General features: G+C 42.5%; 1 protein-coding gene across 5 annotated transcripts; it reads right to left on the bottom strand.

The window, feature by feature from the left end:
• Positions 1 to 504: 504 nt before the first annotated feature.
• On the bottom strand, positions 505 to 23,096 carry agtpbp1 (ATP/GTP binding carboxypeptidase 1). 5 transcript variants are annotated; one of them, XM_037483291.2, is made up of 27 exons: positions 22,965 to 23,096; positions 21,566 to 21,624; positions 20,075 to 20,205; positions 16,953 to 17,020; positions 16,393 to 16,456; positions 16,016 to 16,162; positions 15,509 to 15,640; positions 15,241 to 15,334; positions 15,060 to 15,097; positions 14,627 to 14,835; positions 14,316 to 14,493; positions 14,043 to 14,084; positions 12,875 to 12,975; positions 12,063 to 12,179; positions 11,014 to 11,798; positions 10,592 to 10,675; positions 10,346 to 10,435; positions 10,018 to 10,166; positions 9,802 to 9,889; positions 9,072 to 9,216; positions 8,572 to 8,722; positions 7,766 to 7,946; positions 7,475 to 7,604; positions 6,743 to 6,874; positions 6,132 to 6,308; positions 4,910 to 5,061; positions 505 to 2,457 (listed from the first exon to the last, which is right to left on the bottom strand). In XM_037483291.2, exons 2-27 carry the CDS (start codon positions 21,595 to 21,597, stop codon positions 2,274 to 2,276), a joined length of 3,801 nt encoding a protein of 1,266 aa, XP_037339188.2. In that variant the 5' UTR covers positions 21,598 to 21,624; positions 22,965 to 23,096; the 3' UTR covers positions 505 to 2,273. The 5 variants fall into 5 exon arrangements, with proteins under 5 accessions (XP_037339188.2, XP_037339189.2, XP_062418133.1 ...); XM_037483292.2 differs by lacking the exon at positions 22,965 to 23,096 and adding an exon at positions 22,781 to 22,958; XM_062562149.1 differs by lacking the exon at positions 22,965 to 23,096 and having other exon boundaries at positions 505 to 2,454; positions 21,566 to 21,803.
• Positions 23,097 to 23,196: the final 100 nt, after the last annotated feature.

The raw sequence follows: 23,196 nt of genomic DNA, 5'->3' as shown, positions 1-23,196 counted from the left end.
TATGGATTTAACTGCGGCGTCTGCCTGGAAACGAAAACATTACCGTATTATCGGCAACAAAAATTTCCATGTACATAAAAAATGAATCATTTCCCTTTCTATCTCTGCAGAGAACAAATCAATAGCTAAATATCTATCTGCATTTATATGGATCAGATGTATACAGACCTCTCTGAAGGGGAAACTCTTCCTCTCATTATACATATATAGATCCATAGATACATCTAATGTTACTAATATATATACAGATATACAGTTTTATTTTAAAAATCATTACATATTACTTGACTTTTCCACTTAATAGAAATATGTTTACAAAATGTATTAAAACTAAGAAGATTTATTTCAAATATATTATAAATTGAAGCTGGGAACAGTGCACATTAGTCCTCCAACCAAGTCCTCGTGTTGGTTTTGATTTTTTTTAATATATGTATATATATATATATATATAGAGCATATTTGTTATGTGAAATTTAAGAATAATGAAATGCGGCAGACCACTTGAGACATTCAAATTTTATTTCCCATATCTTCACTTTCTGCGTTACGACCAACTTCAAATGAATTTCCTCAAAACAAAACATAAAACAGAAGAAGCCTGACAAACTGCAAGAGACAAACATAAATATAACCGCATAAATATCACATTATTTCTGTCCCATAGACAGCCAAGAACAGGTGCCTCCCTAGGCGTGTGAGCTGTTGAGTGAAATCTAAAAGTAAGTAAAAAGCCAAGAGAAGGCAATAAAACAAGGGAATGAAGGCGTTTCGAGGGGAGGAGAGAGAATATGCCGGGGAGGAGTGAAGGAGGAGGACAGGGGGAGAAACACAGTGTGCGAGCATCGGCCCGGCTGAAAAATCCTGCGTACACACTTGCACTCATACACTTAAAAAGCCTAATTTACATACAGGTTAGCATCCACCGGAAAAAAATACTGAATAAATTACAGAATACAGAAAACAACCATGCACTAGCTGTACAAACAGAAGAGTACCTCGTCTCCATGAACAAATGAAGAAATAATCAAAGAAACCACGTTACACTCTCAATACAAAGCACCGGCTGTGTTAATGCACGGGTCAGAAAATCCACACAATGTACACAGAGATCTCAGGGACAGATAAAAGGGAAACTTAAATCCAAAATCACTGCAATGCAACCATAGCGAGCTTTGGACTTGACTCGGGGCTACGGAAGCAGAGGCTTTCAAACTGTGACGCGTTGTAAAGTTTTTCCGTTTGGTTCTGTTTGTGTTGCGCGTTTGTCCAAAGTGCAAAAAGGGTTTTCTGCTCTCTGAAGCTCATGCGTATTGTTCGCTGCTGCTTTTTTCTTCTTCAGTTTAATACTGTTGAATGTTTAAAATGAAATAAAAAACACCAGTGCAACAGTGCATGGGGATATCATACATTCCATCTTCAGGTTCTAATGCTGTACATGACACTCATTCCAGGCCCTGTAGAGTTAGTCTGTGTTTATATCTGCACTTCTTTAATACTACAGGGTTTAGCTTGATAGAGACGTGAACATTCTACATTTGAGTAATATAAACAGTTTCCGATCTGGATAAAAGCAAGGCAAACCGCATATAGATATTCTGACCGCTAGCACTGCAGCTGAAGAGGGAGGGGTCAATGGAGGACGGGAGGTCACAGCTCCACGTGTCGCCGCATCGGAGAAGGTTTTTCTTCACGAGACGGATTTTAAACTGCAGCTATAATAATCCCGTTTAGACACTTTGACAGAAAAAGAAGAAGTGGCAGAAAGGAGGAGCGCAAGCGGGGTTTCCTCCCTTCACCAAACGCAGAGTGAGGTGTGAGAGACGCTTCCACCACGGTAGCTGTGAGAAGCCGTCGTTTCTACTACACTACCACGGCTTCGGCGTGACAGGCTGGCTGTGACAAATGAGCAAGTGGACTAAGGTTCCGGTTAAGGATCGGCGGTGACCGCTGTTTGCAGCTGTGGCTAGCTATACGTGGATCTCAGAGGCTATACGGTGTCTGAGGTCAGGGGTCACGGTCCGTGAAGGTTATAGGATGACGGCGAACGGCGGAGAACATTCATTGAGCGACACAGTTGGCTCCAGTGGGCCAACAAAACCCACCCATCCGGGAAAGGAGCACCTCAACGTAGCCTAAGTAGCATCGGAACGCGTCTATAGGTGTAAATCTAAGCTTTTTATTCACAAAGAGACTTAGCGGACCTACCAAGCCGTGGCCCCCGGGAAAGGAGTCGAAGCGCCGGGGTTACCGGGGACGTTGAGCCCGCAGCGCTAGTCCCGGTGATTCGCCTCGCGGTCCGACAGTTGGTCGAGGTGATTGGGATTCTCTCGCACTTGGCCGGCGTGCTCGTTTTGGGGCTCGGCGTCCTCGTCATCGCTCTCTGCGCTGTAGTCTATCGCCTCCAGAAAGGACGGCTCATCCTCCTCCATCACGTAGGTGGTGGTGCTGCTGCTGCTGGATAAGGAAATAAAAGAGTCATTAACTTCCCTTTGTAAGTTAATGATGTGGATGACCCTTTCACAGGCAAAGTCCTCGCCGCCACCATGTCAGGACTTTAGTATCTAACATGAGGACCATGAATATTCCAAATTACATTTTTTATTTTTTTTAAATGATAAAAATGAGCATAGCACTTCCTAAAAGCAAGTACAAATCTTCCCATACATGTATATAGTCGAGTAGCTTACGACTGTCAGGTTACTTTTGCTCACTTTAAGCTGAAATCAGAGGCACCGGAGATTAAGAGCTCTCTGATTTCACAGTGAACACCCTCCTGAAATGGGTTTCATGGCGCTTGAACACGCCGAGGCCCATTTGATGAAAGCACAAATCAAACCTCAATGAAATAAACACAACCAAGCAGTTGTTTAGGCTTTAACTAACAGCTAAATAAATATATTGCAAATTAAAACAATGTTAAATAAACGTTCAAAGGAAAATACACTTAATCAACTACAATATTTTACATATTAAAATAAAAAATATTTCAATCTTAGCTAAATAGACGCTGGGCACTGTGTTCTGAACGGGACGGCTGTTTTTCCCCCTCTGGGTCTAAATGGTTAAATGGTTGCTGGTTCTTTGAGGTTTTAGTGGCTTTAGTGGCTTTTTAATGGTGTTAATGGTCTGAAATGTGATCCCAGGGAGAGAGTCGATCCGAAGGGGCTCAGACAATGATCTCCCACCATGCTCACCAGTGTGTGAGTGCAGCACAGAGAAATTGTGCATCAGTATATGTACAGTAAATATGTGTGTGTGTGTGTGTGTGTGTGTAATGACGAGGATAGAAAGAATATGTGTCCAAATAGATAATGAGAATTGTGAGTCAACCATTACGGGCCATTATGGAAAATACCAAACCCAATCTCTCCTTTATTTGAGTTATATCTTCTGTAACAGTCAATGGCAGCCATCTCTCTAGACAGTCCATCTCAATATACACACCCATGTATAATGCGTTACAATCACTCATTACCTTACTTCAAGTGGATAGATTTCCACGTTGTAAAAACTAACAATAAGCAGATCTCTTCCTGTCTTAGTTCACAAAACAAACCCCTGCCCGTATCCACCCATTTACTCACTCTGAGACACCCACTTCTTTGCAGACGCCTCCCAATGGCCCCAATATCATGGTTGTGATGACCTATTAAATGGTAAGTGGTGCCATACCAAGCCCCACGCATAAAACCATAAACCCGGGATGAGAGCAACCAATCCCAAAGGACACTCACACAAAAACACTTTTGGAGTCCCTTAATGATCAGACACATAAATGATGGATGAATATATCAATATTAGAGTAGAGCAGGAGAGAGAGAGAGAGAGATGGAGCGCTTCTCAGCATAAAATAAACTGCTTTAACAAATCTAAAAGACAAAAGACATTCCATGCGGTGGTCACATCTCGGGTTTGGTCAAGTTTAATGATTCATTTGCGGTGTTGAACTTAAGTACAATGGGATCTGTTTGCGCCGCAGATTTTTGAAGATCATTCAGTCAATGATAGCAAGAAAAAAAACATATTTGAAGTACGGCTCCCAATAATAATAATATCCTAATGTACAGATTAATTCATTTAGAATTTTAGAAAAATATAAATAAATGAAATATATTAACCTTACTTTTAACTGACTAGCAAACAAACCAAAAACAATATGAAGTCTTCTACTAGAGAAACAGGTGTGTCAAGAATGAAGAAGGAGGTGAAGATGTAGTAGATAGCACCGTTTTGACAGGTGAGATTAGTATCTGTCTTAAAGTTGAACATATTGAACGCACCAGCACCTCAGGGGATGAGGACATATTCCCAGTACACGCGGTTTAATGAAAAGAAAAAAACTAATTTACTCACTCTTATAGAAATAATGACATTGCTGACAATTATTCATACAGATCCTCCTCTCACTCTAGAGCTTTTATTATATTCATCACGCATGAGCATTGATAGAATTTCAATGATGCTCACCCCGTCTCTGCATAAGTGCATGCCTCCGTTAGTTTCCTGAGAAGTTCTTCAGAGGAGATCCGGGGTGACAGTCACACTGAGGAGTATCAGCGCCGGTTTGTGCAGCTCAATAGAAAACACTGTAAACAGTTTACTGTTCTCCAGGTAGAAATTGTGGCAGCAGAGAAGATTTCTCATCCGAGATACGCTCTTTGAAATAAAGGTCCCACATGGCTTCTACGGTTCTGCCCACAACCGTTATTGACGAAATATTTTTTTAATATCCCACTAGAACCTGGATAGAAGCTCCGAGAGGGGCCCTGTGTGGGTCCATTACACCAAGCTTCTTCATGCAAAATCTCACTTGAGGTTCAGGTTGGAACCTTTCACAGATACAGCATCCATGTGAACCTGCATGATCTGTGCGTGTGACTTTGCAGCATGACACATGACTACTAACCTGACCACTTTAGACTGTGTCCCAATGATGTCGCTCTCTAAATCCAGCAGGTGTTGGTGATTGCGGATCCCCGTCAGCCTTTTCAGCCTCAGCAGGGCCACACAGAACTGAGCTCCCATCTCCTCCAGCTCTCTGGTGCCAATCTGAAGACCCTACGGAGAACGCATACACACACACACACACACACACACACACATCAAGGACGGATGCCAATAGAAATGTTCCCCAGTAGGAATTGATGCCCAAGATGCCCAAATCCCAAGAAATGTGCAGGTACGGTATGGGCACACTTCCAAAATACAGCTAAATTTGAGGTTCCAACAGAAATCTACTTCTACTCTACTGTCATGTGGAGCCGATGTTGTCCATCTTCAAACGTCCCAATTTCTCAATGCTGGAAAGCGGTTGCTTAGGAAACTTTTCATGTAGAAATATGATAATATATTTCATTTCCAGGCAGCACACATTCAAAAGCACAAGCACTCACATTGGCAGCCCTAACAAAGTCTTCACAGTCCTGTACAATCAAAGAAGTAAATTAATACTCACTCAGGGACACACACACACACACACACACACACACACACACACACACACACAACTAACCCCTGACTCAACCAAAAAACCTTCATGTTCATAGTTCCCCAGTGCAGAGCTAGGGACAACAAAACTCAGCGTGGCCACAGAGATATGCAGCTCAATTCAATAGACATTTGTTCCTGCACATCTGGACAAACACTTAAACAAAAAATGGCATCCCCAGACATTGCAAAAATGTATTTGGAAGGAAATCAGCTGGGGTAGAAAGAAAGCGAGAGAGAAGAAGGGAAGGTAAAGGGGTCGCAAGAAACAAGCACAGAGGACAGAGGTGAAGAAGGATTGCAGCTCCACCTGCTGGACATTTCATCAGCTTCATTTGTGCACGTCCTCACTCACAAGAAGGTGGACAAAACCTAAACAATGTCTACGATGCAATGGAACCAGACACAATAGCTAAGCTAATTATTTTATTATAGTCGTGCCTCTTTTTCCACAACGTTTCTTATTCATTTGCATGTATGAAACAAATCAAATTCATCCAGGCTTTTGAGCCGGGGGTCTTTGCTGCATGTCATTCCCAATGTCTCTGATTTCCTTTCATTTCTCAGCACTGTCTCTCTAATAAAGGCAAAAAAAAATAGTATTAAACTGCACAAACAGTCTAATGAAAACAAATTCTTACCTTATATTTTCCCTGGTCGCAACCACACAGCGTGCTCTCCATGGTGTAGCTGCGCTGCACTCCAATCTCTCTCCATACGACAACGCGGGCCGTTGACTCTTTGGAGCGCTCCACAACAAAACTGCAGCTGGCCATGCTGAAGGCCGGGGCGATCTGGGACAGGATCTTAGGAAGCGCCTGAGAAATACGTGAAGCGGTTTGAGAGTTTTTGTAGTATGCATGTTTGCTGTGGGTTTGTGGCCCCGGGCGAATCTTCAAGAAATATCAAAATGACCTTAGTAAAAGTAGTTTGTCAGGTAAGAGTTTGTGTTGAAACACATGTTAATGACTAAAAAGATAGTATCTCTAATAGATTAGGGACTTAATTTGAACTGAATAAAGGCATCCTTTGCACTGAGGATGTAATAAGGTGCTACAATGTGTTCTTTCCGTCAATACAATATAATGTGCTGATTTACATATAAGCTGCTCTGACACCTTAATAAAGGAGATGTCTTTGTGAGTTGAATGCATTTATCATTCTGTGATTTGAGAACAGTCATTTTGAAAACAGAGAGGAAGGCTGCTGCGAGGTGGTGTGTTGGTGTGTGTGTGTGTGTGTATGTGCTCACTCTGTATCCAAGGTCCTCCTGTAAGTCACTGGACGTAGCGCTGATATTGGATTGCCAGACGGTCTCCTTCACGCTGCAGCCGTACATGAACACATTCTTCTTCCTGGAATGACCGTGGTAGTCGCAGAATACCTGTGCAAAGGCAGCAGCAATGTGGATGCATGCACACAAAAACACACCGAAAAAAGAAGGACACAAGGATTAAGATATTTTCTCGCAACGTATGAAATAATGTTTGAATAGCTATGTAAAGTAATAATCTATAAATGAACAGAGACAGATACAAAAGCAAAAATGAATTCACTTCATCGCCGTAAAATGCACAGGGATACCTTTTTATAGGAGATGTAAATGTCATTAGTACTGCCCATAAGACATTTTCTTTTCTCATTTTCAGAGGATAAACAGTGGCCTCACCTTGCTTTGTCTTGTTAAGTCATCACCATTTGTACACTAAACAAATCCCCCATAAGAGCAATATGGGATTATATCCAACATGCTGACACACAGCGCTAGCTACAGAGGACCATGGAGGCTGCTGATTATGGTGACTGCATTAATATCTCAGGACCAGTGTGGTGATTTATTGATGTGGAATTTAGTAGACATGCAGAGCGTGCACCTGAGCAAGAGGAATGGCACCAACATTAATAAGTTGAGGAGAGGTCTTTCATACGACAAAGTGCAAAATACCCCTGAAGTGATTTAAACCCAGCTTATTAGAGGTCATACCAGTGGCGCCCTTTGTATGTGTGCAAGGTACTGCAGCAGGCTCTTGGTGTGGTAGATGGTGGGGTGGAGCTCAGGATTGGGGTTCTGCCACTGGCGATTCAAATCCTCTCCACTCAGAGAACAACGATGACTGCAGAGGGGGAGGATACAGAGTGAAAGAGAACACCTGGAGAATCCTTCAAGACGACATTCTGTTCACATCAAATAAAGCCTCGGCAGGTGTATGCATCTTCACTGTGTATATTTGAAAGCAAGGAATGTGCGCTGATTCCTTCCCGCCATTTTACTCACTTTCCATTTACAACTCCATCTGGGTTGAGCATGGGGACTATTTTGAAGATGTATGCCTCTCTCAGGCTGGCAGCCAGTGGGCTGGTGCCCATCAGGAACTCCAGCGTGCCCTTCATTACCCAGCTAGCGTTGGTCTCTCCAGGGTGCACTCTGGCCGACAGGAAGATCAATGGGCGATTCCCTGAAGAGGAAGACACAAGGAGAGTGTGGCACTAACTCAGGCCCAAGTTGAAGAGAAACCGATTATTTCATTTGAGGTTTTCTAAGCTGAGAAGAGGTATCCGTGGATTACTGACTTAGGAACACTGGCATGCGCTGATCCCCCAAAGGGCTGTTCTAATGTAGTAATATGCAATGGCAATGCAGTAAAATGTTCTGGCAAGGATTAGATTTTAATTATTGAAACACTAAAAGAGAACATTTCTGTCAATTATTAGTCCATTTCTTAGAGGACATTTTAGGGAACTGTCACTGAGCATGAGGAAACTGAGATGCTGAAATTACACCAATTTTCTAAAATTGACAACATTACACAACATAACAGCCAATAAATGTTTAGATAGTTATCGCCCATTTCAAATTGTTTCAGGACGTCTGACAAAAACACTGTTTGCATTCCAATGTGATCAGGATTTTGATTCTTAGCAAACATTTTTGCAGGAAACGTGTAGATTACTGTGACATTTCTTTGCCATTTATTTACAATGTAGAATTTCAGTTCACCTGGAGAATGTGAGTTATGGGTACAAACAATACTGGTTGGTGAAGAAACCCAAATCTTCACAGAACCAAGGTGATCTACTCACTGAACTGACAGATGTAATCATTAGAATTGGATTCTGGCATGGCAGTGATTGTGAGAAGGGGGCAGCTGTTTCCCCCCAAAGTTTGACAGAGGACATCCTGTCTCAGGTAGATCTGGGGGGTCCTCAAAGCCTCAAGTTTGGACAGGTGCATCTGAAAATACAATAACATTATCAAACTCCCATTTAAGCCCATCCCTCACACACTACAACGTTGTCATATTGGACTTTGGGACACGTGGGATTATGTGATTCGGATCGGATATTTCTATTATTGCTTGAATTATATGAATCTCTGTAAGGTATCTCGATATAAAAGTCTCAGACTGCATTAGGGGGCCTTCTGGGGTTCTTGACAGGTTTAGCAGTACTTTTTGCATGGAAAAAACCCCTTACAACGAGACAATATGGATAAGAGGGGGTGGGGGCTGTGTGCTCAAATATTAATGCCACTTATGCTCAGGCTTTCTATATTTCAGCAAACAGTGGAATTGCAATAATACCTTAAGAGTGGAGTAAGTATATGGGTAATGATAGGCAAAGTAGCAGACATCATCCTTATGGCTGAAGCTTGTGCTGAAGGTCAGTGTATAATAGGACTTTCCTTTCTGACCACCCGCTGCAATGGAGCTCCTCGCAAAGTGATTCCTGAGGAGAAGATGAGTCACAACTTAACGATGCACAAAATAAAACTCAATGTCTTCTTTATTAGGTACACCTGTGTCATCTTCTGCAATTCACTACTACAGCTGTACCATATATTCTGTAGTTTATGATGTTGGACTAAATTCTTTATACTGTGAACTTTCTGATTCTCAGAAGGATGTATAATTTTTAATATTTATTATTACTGAGATACTAGTCAAAGGCACAACATTATTAAAATGTGTTTGGAATATACTTCCCCCCTGATGTTCGCTAATCACTAACACCCTGTGACAATGTCTAAAAACTAAACCCTAAAGCCTTCAAATTGGGAAATCTGGACAGTTGTATTGAATTGCAGGTTTGAAGGTTTTCACAATTTCTGGAGAAAATGTGTGTCTTCCTAATCCTTTAAAAGATGCTTTTCAAAAATGTTGCAGTATTAAGTACATTAACACTAGCTCATAATAAGTTTAACGTATAGAAAGCAATAAAGTGGTTAAGACTGCTCTATATGTATATGCGAAATTGGTGTGCTGCGTAAAAACATGTTAATGTTACTGTGACACTCCCTCTCCGTGCACTCACTTGTAGTAACAGATGTCTGATCCTGTTCTGACCCAGCGAGGCCTGCCACTGATCGCCTCCTGCACAGAGTACATTAAGACCTGCATGCCTACACACACACACACGCACACGCACGCGTGTAAACACACAAAAGTCTAGAATATGTCCTGTCTGATACTCCAGCCATCCCATAATGACTGAACTGAGGGGAGAAGGACGGGTAGGTCTGCATCTCACCGTAGTTGAACTGGCTGTTGGACTTCTCAGAGTTGATGATGTTGAAGCGGTAGTTGGTTCCGACACGCATGCCGCTGACCTCAAAGTAGAACCACTGGTGGTAGTGATTACTGTTGATGTCTGAATTCAGCACAAGGTCATACTCATATCTGGAGAAACACAACAACACCAACCAGCCATTAACAATACTGATCCCTGAATTTTATTTGTTTGAAAAAGTAGTTTAGAGGTCGAGTATAGTAAACATTGAACACAGCTTGTAACCATTACATTAGATTTTGTACCACTTGCTCTTTCCCGGGTGACCGATGTGACAATCAACACTTACTTCCTAATTTGAACTGCCTTTCTGAGGTTGCCAGACTCAAACTGAGAGTTGAACTTCAATGACTCGCCATCGTCTTCAATCACAGGACAACTGAAAAACAACAAAATGTGTGCGTCAGATGGAGCTCTTTGCATTGTGACGGTCTCAACATCATTCAAAAAAGGACAAACTGTTGCTTTTGTGGTAAATTGAGTTTAGCGAGCCTTGGTGTGGTAATGCTTTATGTTAGCTCCAAGGAGGACTCACCTGGGAATGTCCAAGTCGTAGACTACTTTGTCCACGATATCATTGGGATGAATTAACCTCTCAATGTCCTGGAATATTTTGGACCTGCAGGATTAGATCCAAAAGAAAGCTCACAATTAACACAACGTGTGGATAAATATGTGTTCTAGCAACAAATATAGACTAAAACGTTCATTTGGATTGCCGTGCAAGCCCAGAATTTAAGCAAATTACATCTTTTCCTTGAAGAAAACATCACAAAAACATCTATATTATTGAGGCGCCCCGAGTCAGCATGAGGTCATATATCTGTAGTACAAATAAAAGAACGTATACAAATCCTCTTGGCATTGAAGAGCCTTAGTTCTTATAACCCGTATACCCTCTGCCATTTGTATGCTTGACTAGTTCTGCAAACCACGGTGTTAATACAAATGTCTCACCTCTGTACACCATACACTCTCTCCTGAAGGGGTTCCCTAAATGTCGGGGCTATGTGGCCAAAGTAGTCGGGGTAAGCTACTTCGGCGTACTGCGGTACGGAGCGCGTTCCCTTCACCATCTCCACATAAAGGTCGGGGTCGTGAAGCGGGAGGAGCAGCGCCGTGTCCGGCACCTCCAAAACTGCTCCTTCCCCTCCCTCGTCCTCGGCTCCCTCTGAGCCACAGTCCGAACCCCAGTTGCTGCCTCCGCCTCCTCCGCCTCCTCCGCCTCCCACACGCCGAGCAGCTATGCCCCCGAGGAGCAGTGGAGACTGTATGTGCCTCGTGGCATTGACTGGGGACCCTTCTTGTTTGACTCCCCTTCCCGCTTCTTCCCCTTTGTTTAGAGTATCCTCTGCTTCTAGAGCGACACACTCCAACAGGTGGGCCAGATCCCGCTCCATCACCTGGGGTTGAGACGGAGGCCTGGTGACGGAGGACAGTGCCGTGTGTGACTCGGTGCAAGGAATGTGGGCCTCCTCTTTTGTGTCTTGGTCCTTGGTGAGGAGGATGGTGTCCAGCTCTAGAGGTGGTAGGGGAGCAGGAGGAGCAGTAGTGGGCACAGAGGGAGACTGCATGGTGTGTTCTCCTTTGGTGAGGCTGCAATCCTCCCGACAGCTCATTATGGGGACGTGCTTCGGGGAAAGCGCTTGTGCTGTTGGCACTATGATGGGCCGAGTGGATCGAGCTGAGGAGAAAGATGACGACGTGGTCGAGGCACTCTTTGACGGCTCAAAGTTATAACCCTGTAGGAAGATTTTTTTTCATTGTTTTTTCATACAGTTAAAAAAGGAGTGGCAAGATATTTCAATGTGACTCTCACACTAATTCATTTGACACACTAGAGGGCTGAACTTGAGCTAATAAGATAATATTTTAATATTAGTACTTGTCAAAATACACAAATGTGTATGGTGCCATCATTTTTTTACAATGTCACACACTTGAAATCATGAATACACCAATTTTGCTATAATACATCTTTTAAATAAATTGTTCAAACGACTGACCTGAAAGTCTTCAGAAAGCTCTGAGAAGAACCTCTCGTAGACCCTCAACTCCTCGAATGGACGTCCGGGGTTGTTTTTGGGATGCAGCTTGTTTAGGTCTGTCTCGATGTCATCATTCTGATCAGAAGAATCCAAAGAAAGAAAAGACACAACTCAAGACTAAATGTAAAACTATTTTGGCTATTGCTCACATATGTTGCTCTCTAGGGAGAACTAGATGGAGAAAACAAGAGGGAAAAGAACTACAGCTAATGAGAACATTACAAGAGAGACACAACGTTCTTTTTCTTTCTAATTTCTTTTGATCTTCAATTTTAGATTGATTTTATAGTGTTTTGGAATTCTGAGTGCCTTGCTGAATTGCTTAGCCACATTCTGAAAGATTCTGATTGATTAAATCAGTATGCATTTCAGAAATGATTGACGTAGATGTATGAGACTTTGAGGCACTGTCTGGAGAGGGACGACTATCGTCTGTTGCAAAGTTAGAGCTCAAAGAGACCGCCATCAAGGACTCTTTAGACATTCAGTTTATTAAAATGAACAAAACCCAAAATGTCTATTTTGGATTCATGTTTTTTAAACAACTGGCCAATTTATGGATTTTTATTCAATTATAATAATTATATTATACCTCAAAACGCTGACTTAGACCTGAATGCTGCCCTGTCTCTATAACACCCCTGTCATAGATAGATATCTATCTGATATCTGTCATAGATAGATATCTATGACAGATATCAGATATATAAGTGCAACACATAATGCTACCATGAGAAAAATAGTGTGCGCATCCGAGTGCGGGATTTTACCGCAGCGCCTTGATCCTTGTCGTCCTCTTCATTCTCAGTATCGTTCTCTGTGTCTGCATCGGTCTCCTCGTTATCGTCACTTTCATCCACTACATCGTCCACTGAGTACACACATAGATTAACATTATGGCGCACTGCGATTAACTTCACCATGGTGGGACAGTATTTTCCAAACAGTGTATCCGTCTACCAGACAGGTAGAACTTACCGAGTTTAAATGTTATGACAAGAAAAGATCAAATGTAAAGCAAAGACAAAAAAGATGTGAGCAGCCATGATTCAGATATAAGAGAGAGGACAGAAGAAATCATGACTATATTTATTCAAATTTCAAGACAAGTAGAGTTACTTCGTTCTCCATGGTTGGGTTACTGACATAACTGACATGTTTGTGGGAATGAAGAAGGGTGAACACAATGTAGCGCTAAGACTGAGGCTGCTGTTACCAATTAAGGCTGTCAAAATGATGGTCTATATTGTTGTTTTATGGACCTGCTGGTTGACTTTCCAGTGATATTCACTAAATGAGGACATGTACATAATGAAGGAGGATCAATTAAGCACTGTCTACATGACAAGTCATATTTAGAGAGCACATGTGTTATTTTAGATCAATTTAAGCCTGCAACAAACAATCTCTTTTCTAAGTAACAGTTTAGTAGAGTAATGGCCACCTGAGCTGTCACTGTCTGCAGCTTTCACTTAGCCAGTTCTACCTTCCATGCATGTTGAGTTCCTGTGTGGGTGCCAAGACAGTTAGCCAATTGCCGCTTATTTGGCGGTTGGCTGGCGTGATGCACAGCGTTGTCGCAGTGACAAAGCGCCCACTGCTTCCTTAACACTGTTAGCTCTGTCACAGTTGTTTGCCCTATTTGTGGTGTAAGCATCGCTTAGAATTTAGCACCTTGTAAAACGGAGCGCGAATGGGGTCAAATATTCAGTCAAAAAGCCTGTGGATGAAGAGGCAAATGAATCGAGTACAGCACAAATGTATAAGACTATTAGTGGGCATGCAACCACTAAGCAATGTGCAATAAGCATCTTTATTGCATGTGTATCACAAACACATGTTATATGAAGTTAGAGCATGACGTGAGGTGATTGAGAAAGCAGAAGTGACTGAGTCTTTGTATTTGGAGGACGGGGTTGTTTCTTACGTATGTCTTACCCTTCTTTAAGGGCCTGTTGCAGAGCTGACGATTTTTTCTTCCTGTAAGGCACATTGTGTGCAGCGGGGATGCAATTAACCATTTATGCGGTTAACGGATGTAAGCAATATGTGCGCGTGTGTGTGTGGTATGCAAGACTGAAAGCAGGAGCCATGACTGCGATAAATTAAATGTGTCTGTCTGTCCGGCATCATCATCATTAGAAAGGCATGCGCGTACACTAACTCTCTAATGAAGTGGTTGTGCGTCGGGCGTGCGTCTTGTGTTCTCACCCCCAGGTGGCTGGCTGTACAGCTGCGCCACAGGCCCTGCAGCAGGTACATGTGGCAGCTGGTAATGAAAGGCTGATTTGATGGTGGGCAGAGGCAGACGGTTCTTAGGAAAACACTTCCTCATGATGAGACTCGAAGTGTTGACAAGTGGATCCAGAGTCCGCACCGGGAGGCACTCCTTGGAATAGAATCACACAGGAAGTAGAGTAGGCCAGATGGGAGTGTGTTCGTGTGCTTGTGTGTGAGAGAGAGTGGGTGCAGCATGTGTGGCATGTTTTAATTGTTGGCTAAGTTGTTACATCGTCACTCACGGTGGACGAGTTGTAGAGGATCCTCATGCCATCGGTGTCTATGAATGCTTTCCTGCCGAGCTTGATGTTGGTGATGTTCCTGAGGCAGACAAGCAGCCCTTTGCGAATCAGCATGTGGCGATGCCGCGAGTCATTGTGATGCCAGTCCTGGTACAGAGCCAGCAAGACATTTACATGTCCACCATCCACTGCACGGCGAGCATTCGTCTCTGAAGGGAGGGGGGAGGGGGGGGGGCAGACAAAGAGAAGTGAACAGAAGTGTGGCATGAGCTTTAAATCCATGTTGAATGATTATTTAGTCCGTTTGCTAGAGCAGGAAACAGAAAAAAAACAGTTGAGTACAAGCAGGGGTTATTGACGGTGGAGCAGAGAAGGGCAAAAGGAAGCAGCACCAATTAAGGATCACTCAATGCAAAAAAAGAAAATGACTCACTGGATTTGAGAAGCGCTCCCAGGGCGTCCAGAGCTACCCTGTTGATTTAAAAACAAAGCAAAGAACGCGTTTACAGTCTGCTGAACTAACTTCATCGACAGATAAGAACTTTCTGGAAAAGACCAAAGAGATGTGGCCTGTGCATATCACTCATTTGGTGCAACCAATGCTGGCTCATTACTTCAGCAGCGTGGTGTTCTTCTTGCTGTACGGCGCCACAATCTTGAACATGAGCTCAACCACTCCGTTCTTGCCCAGAGAAATAGCATTCACCGCTTCATTAAAAGAAAACACATAAAGAGGAGATAGCATTCAAAAGTAGATGTCGACATCGAACACCGCTGAAACTTCATCTGTGGAATATTCTGTAGTATTTCTTGGCACTGATCTGATTGAACATCAATAGAAACTGACAACTTTTTGAGCAGCGAAAGTCAGAAATGACTCACAGTTGGTGGAGTAAACCCTGAGGACCTGCAGGCAGGGTAGAAGCAGTTTGGTATTCTGAAGGTTCTGTTTGGTTAAGTTGACCGTGGCGTTTAGCGCTCCGCTCAGACGCGCCTTCACTCCGAACTTCCTGTCTGCAAACACATGATCGTGCAGACAATACATCACAACATTTGCAGTGTGTGTGTGTTGTTTTCCCACGCCAGTCAGCTGATGAAGAGGCTGTGACGCGCCAAGCGGTGCAGCAACAGCAGAGGCAACAATGTAAGCCAATTAAAAGAATTGTGTGAGAAAAGTGTAGTAAACATGTTTGTTAGATCTCACAATATGTTTTTTAACAGCACTGCGTGGACTTTAGATGACACATCATTTTGGACTTTTGGACAAAGACACACAAGACAAATGCACAGTAAACATATCCATGTCCATGAATAAAACATTAGTGTCTCCCTAATATATACATTTGTGTAGTGTGTAATCTTTGTGTTAAACTGTGATATCGAACCCACCTTTTGGACCAACCTTTGCGAGCAGTGAGTGAAGCTGCAGCATGAGTTCTTCACTTGGGGGCAACTCTTTACTTGCACTTATCAGAATCTGGAATAATATTCCTGTTCCTCCTTTAGATACAAATACGCCGACCCTGCGACCTCTGCCTGAAGACAGAAACCCCCAATAAAACAGCATTAAATGTGATTAGACAGAATTCACGATGGCAATATGCAGTCGGAATCCTGGATTTAACACATATTAGAGTGGCTCAAACTGTTCCTGTTTTTAGAATAAATTTACTACATGCTACATTTATGCCCACTAAGTGATTGTCTAGCAAGGAAGTAAATATACTGCTCATAAATGTTGGTGGGGGGGGGGTCACTGTACTCACCCACAGTCAGCAACTCACTGAGAATGTAAAAAATATTCAGAGTGGTCTGAACATCTCTGGTGTTCTGTCGGAGCCATAAAAGGACACTAGTTACACAACATACAGGTGTACCTCCTGAATAACAGCAATAACAGTGAAATGACCTCTCACACATTATTTTACTCCCTCCTAGTCGTGCACTCTTGTATCAAATCAAACACGGATGTGTCTCCTCCAGCTGTTCGTTCAAAGTAATTGATGCATATCTTACGTCTCTGCTGCATGCTTGTTTAAAGCAAGCAGCCTATTCTGGCGCATTGTGGATGTCTGTTGCTTTTGAGAAGTATCTTGAAGTGGGGGCACTACCCCTTCAAAAAGTTGTCTGAGAGTTTAGAAATCTGCATTATTTGCTGCATTGTTATTTAAATGGTAAGATTGATCCCACTTTACCTCTAGCTGCTAGTTAGCGTAGTTTAGCTAATTCAAATTCAAGAATTTACCACTATCCATTTGTGCAAACAAAAGTAAAAACTACACAGTAAGCTTAATGTTGAAGTATTGAAGTTAATAAGTGAGCTGACCTCCAGTGAAGCCAGAATGACCTCCATGCCACAGGAGCCTTTGGACATCACCTCTTTTCCGCTCTTCTCTGCAACACACAACACACAAAATAAAACAGAATCAGAAATGTGAAGAAAACCAGTACTACCACTGAGGGGCTTCCCACACGGCCGGCTGACCTGTAAATGTTGATTTGACCTTCAAAGACACAAGTCATAGTGTCAGTGGGCATGTGATGACCACCGTCCCGCGTTCCTTTTACCTACAAATATTCTACTTCATTAAATAACTGACAACACAATAAATGCTGGAGAACAAGCGTGACATTCTGTCACTACTTGGGAATGCATCATAACAGCAGGTGACTATGAAAGGTGTTAAGCATGTAGCTTTTATGACACTTCTATAAACCCCCCCCCTACCATACTTACACAACTATGTGCATATCTGCGCATGTGAACAAACACTGGCGTCTGTGACCTCTGGAAACATTCCTCTCGTACCAGACTTTTTAAAGCTCCCCTAAACGAACTGGCATCTCAACACTAACCCTAAAATAAAACATATACGCACTCAAATATACACACAGACATAAACACAAACATCCCTGGGACAAAACAATACAAATAATAATCATGTATGATAATGGTTTAAATATTAATAGAAATATGTGCTCTGATAAGAATGAACAAATATAAGTAAAACAAAGGTCAAGCGTGATCTGCACTATTACCGGTAGATATTGACCATTAAGCAATTTAACCCAATACCCATCTTTTATGTCCTTCTCAGTAACTGTAGATAACAGCCTGCTCAAATGACTGCACATGAACGGAGGAGGTCGTAGACGTTGGACTGGTTATTCTAATCTCACCCAGCGTGAGCAAAGTGAAGTATTCAACATATTTCGTTACAGGAAAAAATGGTTTTGTGAAAATTTAAGGCATTTAAGGCTTTTGAAGAGTCAAAATACCCAAAACATGTTCAATTTTCCGTACCCTACCTGGTGGGTCAGGGGAGACCACAGACTGGCAGTATCTCCGGATGCAGCGCCACTCCATTTCATAACAAAGGGCTCAAAGTTCACCAAAGCTGTGGGTGAAAAGATGGTTCACCGCCTCGGGGAGTCCCTCAGAAACGTCCGCTGCTGTTTCTCTATCCCTGTAAGCTCCTCTGCAAGCGTACCAGCAACACTGAGCTTAGGGAAAGGACACTGTGAACTTGGTAATCAGCACCTCCCTTGACCCCCCCTCCGGGAAGCTCAACCTCCAATCGCTCCGACGGGAAGAACATCTGTATAGGATACCTGTCCTCGCGTGTGTGCCCCCCCCCCCCACCCTTGTCCTCCAACAAAAACAATACTTAGCATTAATTTAATCTTTATTTGTATCAGATGTAAGAATTTAAGACAACCCCCACTTTCAACTCCTGGCTTTCCCTTCACCATTTCATCTTTGGTGTCTCTCGCATGCCTCCCGCTCCAAAAACTCTGAACATGAGGCCAGAGTACAGCAAAGTCCTTTTTGAGGTGTATAGTTACTGTGAACAGGGTCGCAGACCCCCCCCCCCCCCCCCGTTCCAGCTAACATCGTCACACTGGTGCAGTCAGGAGATGAGAGAGGAACAGCTGAGGTCCCACAGCGGACGGGGTCACAGACAGGAGCCTTTCCCCTTCGTCCAATAGTTGAGATCGATTAACTACAAACTGACTTTGAATCGAGAGGAAGGAAGCAATGCATGATGGGAAGAGGAGGGACAGAACTTATGAACAGCAGCAGGAAGGACGTTCAAAGTATACCAGCGAGCTCCAAATAGGTGATGATTCAGCTCAATTCTTCAATTGAACCCGATTGATCAAGAGTTGCTTTCAATCAAAAATATCCACAATAATAAATCACATTGATTGAAAACTACTGTGAGAAAATCCACATCCAGATAGCAGGGCAGAAATATGGATTTTCTCAGTTATTTTCAACACTTTCAATCCATACTACTGTGGCACACTTTTTTTTAACCTATTGTTAAGGCTGCAAGTACTATAACTATTATAATTATGCATGAATCTGTCGTTACTACTTCATAACGTTTTCAGTTACCTGTTTTCATTGGACCATTTAGTCTACCGAAGGTCCCAAAGGAGTAAAAAAATGCACATGGCAATTTACAAGAGCTGAATAGAATTTCTTCAAACTGTTTTGTACAACAAACAGAAATATAAAAAGATGTTGATTTTACAATGGTATCAAATTGAGAGAAGGAGCTAATCCCATGTGTTTTTCAAGGTATTTATCGAGCAAACAACTCATGTTTGCTCGATAAATACCTTGAAAAATTATCCCTTCTGTTCCAAGTGAAGTCAGTTTGAAAAACGCTTGAATCAAGTATTAGTTAAAGAGCTTGCATCAGAGATTTCTGCTGATTCTTCCTCCTTAGAGTGACAGAGTGACAAGGCACGGAGCCTTCTTCTCTATTCTTCTTTCAAACGAGTAATCAGAGAACAATAGTTAACAATCCAAGCACAATTTGACTACTGTGTAACCCATCTCTGGTTACACAAAAGTTGCACTGAACAAATTGATAACTGGAAACGTACAATGCAGCTCATAGCTCCTCCAGGTTTGTCTCCCTCTCCGCTCACAGCAATTTGCTCATTCTTTGTTGTGTTTAACTGTAGTGGATCATACTATATTTGGTGTGAAATTAATTGACAGAAGCTCCAGTACACAATGAGACCACCTTTTTCTGTGGATGTCAGTTTTTGAGCCACAATAAACACCAAATGTGGCCTGGAACAGACATACCAAGGTTTGTTTTTAGCGTAGTCGATTGCTGTGAATTGTGCTAATGAAGCAGTTGTTGATCACTTGTGACCCCTACTGGCCGTCAATGGCTGTCAATAAAAAGTTTTAAAAAAAAGAAAGATCTTTCATTAGGTGTGAATCCCAGCAACCACAATAGGCGCACAGAGAAATATGGGGCTGATCATTCCACCGGTATGTGACATTAGCCGGTGAAAGCCGTCTGAGTTTTCAGATTTTAATGAGTCAGTCATGTCATAGTGAAACTAACTTTATTGTGTGTGTTCAGTTTGATCACAGCAGATGTAATTGTAGTGTAATTCTGTGTGTGTGTTTGCTCTCACCCTGTGTCTGTATGAGATGAAATATCTTTGCAGTGACCTGTCTTGCGGTTTCGACTTCCCTCATCATGGCTTCTCCATTCATCCTCTCAAGCTGGCCCAGGAGCATCAGTATTCTGGAGTTACTGGGAACCCTGGATACACACAAACATCTTAACCATATGTTTTAGGAACATATCCAGCAGACTACCTTTAGTGAGAAGTAAACTCCTGTTTGAGAATTTGGAAATAGAATGAAAAATGCCCATCTAGAAAGGGGCAATGTCAGCATAAGCAGCACATGCAGCGCAAATGCATCATGCTGCATGTGGATGCTTTAATACATACGCATGTGCTTAAAGGGAGAAAAAAAATATGCAATGAGTTTCTGCTCTATGCCCAGGATCATAAGGATTAAAATGAGGGACCAGTTTCCCTCCATCTAACACCGAGTGGCACTGGAGAACCGACGCAAAGCAGCCCTTCAAATGTGCAAATGCCCTTATATTACCACAGTGAGTCAAACGTCTTTGCCAAAATATTAGACTACCAAAATAACCCTTTCTGGAACACAATGTAACAGCAATAAAACCCACAGACTGGTAAGCCATGTATATTTACCAATTGAAGATCTATTTAATTAATTTGACTGAAGTTGAGTGGCGCTTCCCCTATTCTGGGATAGTGACCCATCCCCCATTTATAATCTTAGCTCAGTGCCGCTCAGCTGGATACACAAGGTTATAGGTCAGATGTTGGTGGAGCAACAGCAAACATGGGAGAGAAATCAAAACTCTGATACTGTACCCAGTGGACCAGAGTTTTTGGTATGTCCTTATAAAGACAGAGAGACAGAGACTGTGTGTGTGTGTGTGTGTGTGTGTGTGTGTGTGTGTGTGTGTGTGTGTGTGTGTGTGTGTGTGTGTGTGTGTGTGAGAATGAATAAAGAATTATGTAACTCTGGACGAAGGAAAACATACTAAAGCAGAAGTGCAAATGAATACAGACGGACTAAAAATGAACAAATGATACATATTTAATAGGACTGAGCACGTTAACACGTAATGAATACGTTATGTAGCGATCCATTAATGCTGACAATGATTTGATCATGCGTTAACAGCATTTCTTTTTTTCTGAGCATTTTTCTGCACACATCGACCGAGAAAATGGAGAATGGTATTGGATTTTTAAACTGACATTTTCATTTGAAATCTACCAGACGGTGTAGTTGATAAAAGCAAAGCGGTTTGTATCACCGGAGCGAGCAAAAGGTTTTGCCCACGAGCTATTTCTGATAACATTTTGCGCATTAAATAATGATTTTTTTTTTCACCTTTGCCCAGCACTAATATTTACACTTGATCAGTGAAAATGCAATAAAAAGGTCTACTGCAAAGTGGTTTGCTGTGTGGAAAATGTAATCCACACACAGACAGCAAAACACAAAGACACAAAGGAAACTTTTTGTGTATGTAAATGAATGTGTTTGTCTTCAAAGGCGTAGCAACTCACCCCTTCTCTGTGGCCATTTTTGGTTTGTTCATTTTTACCACTTCAACATTTCACGTCATCTGCAAGAGAAATAAAATAAAAACTTTTGCTAACAAAACAAAAAAATAGGACAAGAGCATGATAAACCTTTGCCCATTGTGCCAAAAGAGATTCCAGTGAAATCCCTCTGTTGTAAACTCAGGCTTTTTAGCCCATCCTGCAACTATGCAAAAAATAAAAAAACAGATGGCAATCATGCTAAACTACCTACTGTAGCTGTGCATGTGTTGAACTGTACATGCAAGTGCAGCCCTGTGAACAACTGGTGAAAACGTCCAGGACGTGCTGGGAATACCCACAGCAGCAGTGAGACGGCTCACATTGACTTACTCCGATGTACAGAACCGGCTGACTGATTTTACACAAAACAAAGAGGCGGCCCCACATGCTGCAGATCTCAAATGTCTGGAGACAATAGAACCACAGATAAGATCATGTGAACACAAAGTTTGACAAAAATGAATACAGCACCAGCATTCCACTGCAATACATAATAAAAAATGTGTTATTCAGCAGAAATGTCGAGCAAATGACAACAGCATTTCTAGGTCTCTGTAAACTAGATTTTAACAGTAAATACAGGAGCATGTATGAACTACGATAAGATGAGTCATAAATAATGCTCCCGTAAATGTAAAGCCATCAGTTTATTACACGTTCTTAAAAACGTTAAGTGTGCAAACATGACACATTTCGTAATAAACACAACTAAAACACAAAATTGCTAGAAAAAGGAGCGACATTAAAAAGTTGAATGATTTTTATAAACAAAACAAAAAAAAGAAACGTATAACTAGGCTGGCTAACCTAAATTCAGGCCAATTCAGGCTTTCCCAAAACTTGCAACCGGTTCGACACCCTTTTTCCGGGACACGGGACATTACACGCGACCACACCTGAGGACTTAGGTCGTCTCATAAAGAGCCTCGTGTGTATTTGAAGCTCCCTACGAGGCAGTTGTTAAACTGACATGTTTTTCTCGGAGGCCAGCGAGCAGGACAGATGGTGGCCTGTCCACAACTCCGACGGGACCGTCTCCACTCCACAAACCAGAATCCAAAATCCATCAATAAAAACACGACGCTGTCAAAAGCCCACGAGGACATTTGGGACCAGACGCTGGTAGCCTGGTACGCAGCTGAGCAAGGCTGTTTTAAAAGATGCCAAGTTAGATACCGTATAGCCGGGACTCGAGAGGCTGCTCTCCGCTGCACCTGCTGGACTAGTCACTCAATAGCGGCCGCCCGCCTGCTGCAGCGGACAAGCTAACGGAGGAATATGCTAACAATAAGGCGCACACGGGCGATATTAGCCAACGATAAACATGCATATGACTAACAAGAACGAGGGTTATACAAACCAATTTTGAAATGAATTGCTGCCCCATACAGGGTGGACCAAGACCAAGAAAAGAGAGGGGGCGGGGGGGGGCAGCTACTGTTCGCCGGAGCGTTGTCTGTAACGCCCTGATGATGTTGTGATGAGACCCAACTGTCAGACGGGCCATCGGTGGGCAACGCGAGATTACGCTTCTCTGCGTGGTTTTAGGTGGAGTTTAGAAGAGAGTAGAATGTTACCCTATGAGCTAAATG

Source organism: Pungitius pungitius, chromosome 5 (assembly GCF_949316345.1).
Source record: "Pungitius pungitius chromosome 5, fPunPun2.1, whole genome shotgun sequence".
Classification (NCBI taxonomy): domain Eukaryota; kingdom Metazoa; phylum Chordata; class Actinopteri; order Perciformes; family Gasterosteidae; genus Pungitius; species Pungitius pungitius.
The sequence above is the reverse complement of the archived record's forward strand: the minus strand, read 5'-3'. Positions and strand labels throughout refer to the sequence as shown.